Source organism: Salmo salar, chromosome ssa11 (genome assembly GCF_905237065.1).
Source record: "Salmo salar chromosome ssa11, Ssal_v3.1, whole genome shotgun sequence".
Classification (NCBI taxonomy): domain Eukaryota; kingdom Metazoa; phylum Chordata; class Actinopteri; order Salmoniformes; family Salmonidae; genus Salmo; species Salmo salar.
Genome location: NC_059452.1, coordinates 72,512,698 through 72,519,765, shown reverse-complemented (window position 1 = coordinate 72,519,765; position 7,068 = coordinate 72,512,698). Strand labels below are relative to the sequence as shown.

At 45.7% G+C, this 7,068-nt stretch overlaps 1 protein-coding gene across 1 annotated transcript in view; it reads right to left on the bottom strand.

Annotated features, from left to right (window-relative positions):
* Window positions 1–5,777: 5,777 nt before the first annotated feature.
* The window catches only part of LOC106563041 (AP-3 complex subunit beta-1), a 57,624-nt gene continuing 56,333 nt past the window's right edge, over window positions 5,778–7,068 (bottom strand). Inside the window, exon 27 of the mRNA XM_014128254.2 lies at window positions 5,778–6,697. Within this exon, the coding sequence (XP_013983729.1) occupies window positions 6,544–6,697 (154 nt within the window). The 3' untranslated portion in view covers window positions 5,778–6,543. The remainder of the gene's footprint in view (window positions 6,698–7,068) is intronic.

The window sequence follows — 7,068 nt, the reverse complement described above, 5'->3', positions numbered from 1 at the left end:
TAATGCACTCCGTTGGTTTTTACAGCACAATCAAACGCTAATTAAGAACTGGGTAGGGTGGAGGGGGGTTCTTACAGAGAGCGATCATAAAGGCGTTCTGTGTTTCCATGGTGCAGTCACTTAGAGAGCAGAGAGAAGAGACACGGGCAGGAGAGGAGAGGAGAGGAGAGGGAGAATGCACCTGGCTGCATGCTGCTCCTCAAAAACCCGGGTTTGGTAACACTTCACATGAAATTGTACTTTCTAAATGGTTTATACGCCCGTTATAAAAGGAAAGTCGATACGCTACAGTAAAATAAAAATTAAAAGTTAAAATGCAACTACTTGGATTTGTTTTTCTTCTACGTTGAACGTATAGCTCATGAGACTGGGTTGCTCTATCACTTCATGGACATTTCCATCAGTGTGTGAATGTGTGTGTGTGCGTGCAATGGGCCGCCGCGCACAAACACGTGCATGTGCACACATTCCATCAACCCCCCCCCTTATTCTTACAGAACATGTTCCTCCCCTACTCGTCTCCACACGGCAGACAGATATATGCGAATGCAACGAAAAGTAACAGCGGGAAAATCTAAAGTACTGAAAGCCTGAATGTGTCTTGTGGCCCTAACAAGGAGCTGATTGAACATTTCTGCGGGGGGACATGTAGTTCATTAGGCTCCACGCTTCAGAGCAGCATTTAAAATAAACTTCAGTGCAGGGAAGAAAAAAAAAAAATCTAATTACAATGAAAGGAGAGACACAATAAGCAGTGAAGCATCCATTTAAGACTAATCACCACAATCACCATCCCCAGGGGTCCCCTGGTTACAGACAAGAGATGGGTTTGGGGCAGAAGATTGTATTTGGTGTAGATATGTCATTTTCCACTTACCTCCAAACACACAGTATTCATTACACCCTATTCTGTTATCGCGCTTCTGTTACTGTTCCACTTTAGCTCACAAATGAATAAAATCAACATTTAAGTATTATGGTTTGTAAATTGTCCACGTATTGCCTAAAAGTGTGAGTTGTTGTTTGCAACTATTTCCCTTGGTTTGTTATCATATTTAGGAGAAATCAATGTGGGGAGTCTGGCTAAAACAAATGCAATTGAAAGAGAGGGACATTCAATGTACAGCTTCAAATACAGTTGCTGTAATAGATGGCTTGAGGTAGAGCTAGAATAAGTGGATGGAACGATAAGGAAACGCTTTGAAGTTGGTGACGAAAGAAGAGCAGGAGGTCTGACTGTGAGGAAGGCGTCTGGAGAGGAGGCCCCGTTTCTGTTAGTGTACGGATGAAGACCTAAAAAGGTTAAAACGTCACCTTTCAGTCCAGGTTTAGGCTTTGAAATGGCCCCATATTATACCGTATATTACTTATATACAAAGGTGCGCTAGTGCAAGCTGCTAGTGAAGGTGTCTTTGAATTGTAGTGTGTGTGTCCGCACATCTGTCTCCCTGTCATCAGATGATGAAGGCAGAGGGAGACACTGTGGTTAATTAGAAGTGCCTTCTCTGCTCAGGTCAGGCAGCCGTTTCCTTTACTGTCTGTCCGGGACCCTTTCTAGCCATCCTTCTACCCCCCCCCCCACACACCTTCCCTCCATCCCTCCAGCAATAAGACAGGCGTTTCTTTTACCGGGACCTTTCTCTTTCCATCCTTCTCCCCCCCTCCCTCTCCTCAGACACCACGAAGAGTCCATATTAACAGGCCCATCATGTCACCGCTCTGCCGCCCTGAGAGAGCACAAAATCAAGCTGTCACCGCCGACCAGAGGGGTCGAGGAGGAATAGCGAGGCAGCCCCCCCCCCAGCCCATTATAGCTGGTGCCAACCTGGGAGAAGGATCAGACACACAGGGAGAGGCTACACACGCATCCACACTGCCACTGTAGCAACCCCTACAAGCTAGACTAGCGGTTGTACGTGTGTTCGCTCCCTCACGACGCCAGGACAGCGGAGTCAATCACCACCTTCCGGAGACACCTGAAACCCCACCTCTTTAAGGAATACCTAGGATAGGATAAAGTAATCCTTCTACCCCCCCCTCCCTTAAAAGATTTAGATGTACTATTGTAAAGTGGTTGTTCCACTGGATATCATAAGGTGAATGCACCATTTTGTAAGTCGCTCTGGATAAGAGCGTCTGCTAAATGACTTAAATGTAATGTATGTAAATGTTCGCTTAGTTTGTCTACCTCAGCCTATATACAATTTCTTACGAGGGCTAACACTCAGTCAAAGGCATTGAATACAAGACCACGAGGGCTCCGCGTAGCTATTCTCCGTGTCGTTTCCATTCCTCTAGCTACAACCACACAACTCAGCCGCTGCCTACGTCAAATTAGGAAGGCGACTGAACTTTGAGATAGTAGATGTGGCGCTGTTGCCGTGGTGATCACAACAAGTAGACAAACAGCCACCGACGCCCGGTATAATTAGGACTCTGTTTACGTTCCAGTAATCAGTCAGACCATGTAGCCGGTCAGATGAAAACCATTATATAAAAAAAAATGTACAACATTAAATCACTACTTAGACTGTGACTGTTTGTAATACTGTTTGTAATATGTCATTAGAGTTACAGCAGACAAAGAAGAACATGCCTTTCAATGTATAGTAGCACATGTACAGAATGCATGATAATTTAAAATCGGGAAGAGCAGCCATTCTGAATAATTAAACAGAACACGGGTGTGGTAGTCGACCACCATGCTAGTCGAGTTCGCTTTATTTGGTTGTTATCACATGATAAATGACTACTCTCTTTCTCCCATATTTCATGATTTGTGTTTTAATGGGAAATACCAATCTAGTCAATGTACAGATGAAAGGTCCTCTCAAACACACAGACACACACTCCATTAGTCAAACAACTCTACCACTAAGATGCTCTTTTCTACACCGCACCTAATGACTGAATGTGAAGGGAAATTGTGTTCACAGTACTTAAGCGGGCTTACACAGTGTTGTGACCCGCAGTCAATCCCAGTTCAAACTCAGTCGCTCACACAAAGCAGATTACTATAAATTACTAACAAAGTGAATTTGAACATGAGAACATCTTAAAAACACATTCATCATAACAATACTGCGACTATCTTCATAGTGGGAGAAATATGGAAGGCAAACATACATGACTTCGGTTCAGCCTCACTAGGTCCGTGTACGTAACCAGCAGTCTGCCAGTGTTTGAAGAATACCGCTGATTTATAGAGCAACTCTAACACCAACTATAAACCGACCGTGGTGCTTATAGTCCGGATAGCATGCCTAATGTTCGACAGGATAGAATGGGTTGTTATGTGTTCCAGCCTAATGGCCTAGTTCCATTAGGACCAACAGAGTGGTGATGGAGGTGTGTTTGTGAAGACGACGGCAGAGTGAAACATTCGTCCCTCGCTGCCCGAAGTCGGTGTGTATCAGCATCAGACCGTTCCCTCTCTAAATGTGACATAAAAACGTCACCATGCCGGGAGTGTAAAAGCTCCAGATTTATATGCCAACGCGTGTGTGTTTGTAGCTCTGTGTGAGCTGGAAGTTACGGCTGCAGTAGGCCTTAACGGCTTGCGTCATAATGGAAGATCAAGCCTTTTCCCCCCACAGTTGCCAGCTACAGTAGCAGCACCCAGGGTGTCTGTCCGTGCAAGGGGACGACGGCATTAGGGTGTGTTAGTACGTTTATATTTTAGTGCATATGTGTGTACGTGCAACGGGGTATACTGTATGTAGAGGTGGGAATGCGGCCTGTCGTGTGTGTATCTACTGTCGAGGTGTGTGTGTGTGTGTGTGTGTATGATGTGCCATGGTGTGTGTTTGTGCTGGGAACAGCAGGCAGGGGGAATGGGTACGTAGGGAGAGGTGATGGATGCTAGCGGTGCAGTGCAGCACTGACAGATGATCTGACAGGTGTTCTCTACAGCCCTCGGAGACACCGCAAGCCTACCAGAGGAGCTAAATGCCTTCTATGCTCGCTTCAAAGCACGCAACATTGAACCATTCATGTGAGCACCAGCTGTTCCGGACGACTGTGTGATCACGCTCTCCGTATGCCGATGTAAGATTTTTAAACAGGTTAACATTCAGACAGACTAACAGGATGCATACACAGAGCATGCGTTGATCAGCTGGCAAGTGTCTTCACTGAGACTTTCACCCTGTCCCTGTGCCCAAGAACGACATGGTAACCTGTCTAAATGACTATCGTCCTGTACCACTCACATCTGTATCCATGAAACGCTTTGAAAGGCTGATCATGACTCACAACACCATTATCCCAGACACCCAATCGAATTCGCATACCGCCCCAACAGATAAAACAGTCTCTATTGCACTCCACACTGCCCTTTCACACCTGGACAAAAGGAAAACCTACTGTATGTGAGAATGCTGTTCATTGACTACAGCGTTCAACACCATAATGCCCTCCAAGTTCAGGACCCTGGGACTAAACAACTCCTGATCGGGTGGTGAGGGTAGGCAACAAAACATCAGTCACACTAAACCTCAACACTGGGGCCCCCTCAGGGTGCTTAGTCCCCTCCTGCACTCCGTGTTCACCCACGACTGCGTGGCCGTACACGACTCCAACACCATAAATTAAGTTTGCCGACTCTACGACGGTGGTAGGCCTGATCACGACAATGTTGACAGCCTATAGGGAGGAGGTCAGAGACTGCCCGGACACCAATCTCTCCCTCAGCAAGACAAAGGAGCTGATCGTGGACTACAGGAAATGGAGGGCAGAGCACGCCTCCATTCACATTACCAGGACTGTAGTGGAGCGGGTTGAGAGCTTCATGTTCCTCGGTGTCCACATCACTAAGGACCTATCATGGTCCAAACACACCAACACAGTCGTGAAGAGGGCACGACAACGGCTCTTCCCCCGCAGGAGGCTGAATGAATTTGGCATGGGCCCTCAGATCATCAAAAAGGTCTACAGCTGCACCATTGAGAGCATCTTGACTGGCTGCATCACCGCCTGGTATGGCAACTGCTTGGCAGCCGACTGTAAGGCGCTAGAGAGGATAGTGAGTACGGCTCAGTACATCACTGTGGCCGAGCTCCCTGCCATCCAGGACCTCTAAACCAGGCGATGTCAGACAAAGGCCATAAAAAGGGTCAAATATTTCAGCCACAGACTGTTCTCTCTGGTACCGCATGGCAAACGATACCGGAGTGCCAAGTCTGGGACCAAAAGGCTCCTGAACATCTTCTACCAGTAACCCCAAGCCATAAGACTGCTGAACAGTTCATGAAATGGCTATCTGGACTATTTGCACTGACATCTTTATTTTTGCACTGACTCTATGCACACACACTACACTGTTCATTATCTATCCTGATTGCCTAGTCACTTTACCCCTACTTACATGTACATATTACTTCTACTTCGTACTCTTGCACATTGGCTCGGTACTGGTACTTCTTGTATATAGTCTCGTTATTGTGTTACTATTTTTTTGTAGCAAATTTGACTTTTTAACTCTGCATTATTGGGAAAGCGCTCGTAAGTAAGCATTTCACGGTAAGGTCTACTACACCTGTTGTATTCGTTGCATGTGACAAATACAATTTCATTTGACACTGCACACAAAGCCACTACACAGTTTTACTGCACCCTAATCCAACCCACACAGACAAACCGCTGCACAATCCCAAGATACAGCCAGTAACACTGCACTCCAATGCACCGCAACACACACACTCTATAAAGTAACCCTACACACAAACACACACCAGCATACGCACCGCCATCAAGAATCAAGAGACAACCACTGTTCGTTCACTTAACCATTTTAATAAATTCAGTTCTTTTCACCAATAGTGATACATACCTCAATGATTGATGAACACATTTTTGGTTACCTAAAAAAACATAACTTTCTTCATTTATAAAGGCACTTCACAGGTGTTGCTCCGTTGGAAACAATATGAGGGTTTGGAATGGATGAGGCACAGTAACAGTGGATTTTTTTTTTATATTGTCACACCAGATAGGTGGGGTGAAATGTGTTGTTTTACAGGGTCAGCCATAAGAGTACGGCGCCCTAGGAGCAAATTAGGGTTAAGGGCACATCAAATATTTTTCACCTTGTTGGCTTGGGGTATTCCAACCAGCGGCCTTTTGGTCAGTAGCCAAACGCTCTAACAGCTAGGCTACCTTCAGCTAAAAAGAAAAGCACTATCTTGTTTATATCAATGTCATACACTATATAGCATCATGGTAGTTCATTCGTCTTGGCTTTTGGCTCTTGAAACGCTTCAGGAGGTTTCAAATTCCAATAACAGTATTTAAATAAGGCTATAAGGAATCTAGGAGTGCTTTTCTCTAAGCAATACCATTTTTTTTTTTTTCTGGAGACGATCTAAGATCTCCTTGCCTGCATGTAAGTGGGTATTTGTGTGACAGAGAATGCAAGAGAGGAAGAAAATGAGAGATCGGGAGAGAGAAAGACATTGCGTGTGTTTTTGGATGAATGAGTTTGAGATGTCATCATGGCAGCGGTATTTTTCTCTGTGTGTTGGAGGACTGGGGCTGGGGGGGGCTCTAGGCCTGGGCCAGGGCCCGTTTCAGGTCTCGGAGCAGCATGGGGCCCATGACACTCTTCTCTGTGTTGATGGTGATCAGAGCTGTAGACTCCTCCCTCAGCTCCACCGTCACCAGCACCACAGCTCCACTACTGGCCGTCTTACCAGCAAACCTACAGGGAACAGGAGATCGGAGACTGGGTTACTGACTGGATTACAGGACTGACTGAATAAAGGGTTACAGGGTAGCACGACCAAGTAGATATATGAGAGAGGGTTACAGAACAGGTAACATGGCGGACTAGATATACAGTAGAAGACAGGGTAACAGGACAGACTAAATACATGAGAAATGGTTACAGGAATGAGTAGATACAGGGTAAGATGACTGACTGGATACAAGAAAGAGAGAATTACTGAACACACATTTAGTCTTTAATCTGGGGCTAGTACTCCAAGTTCAGGGACCAAAGTAAAGGCTGAATAGCTGAATAGCTGACCTATAACTAAACTGCATGAAATGAAAAATCAATGTGGGGGCCAG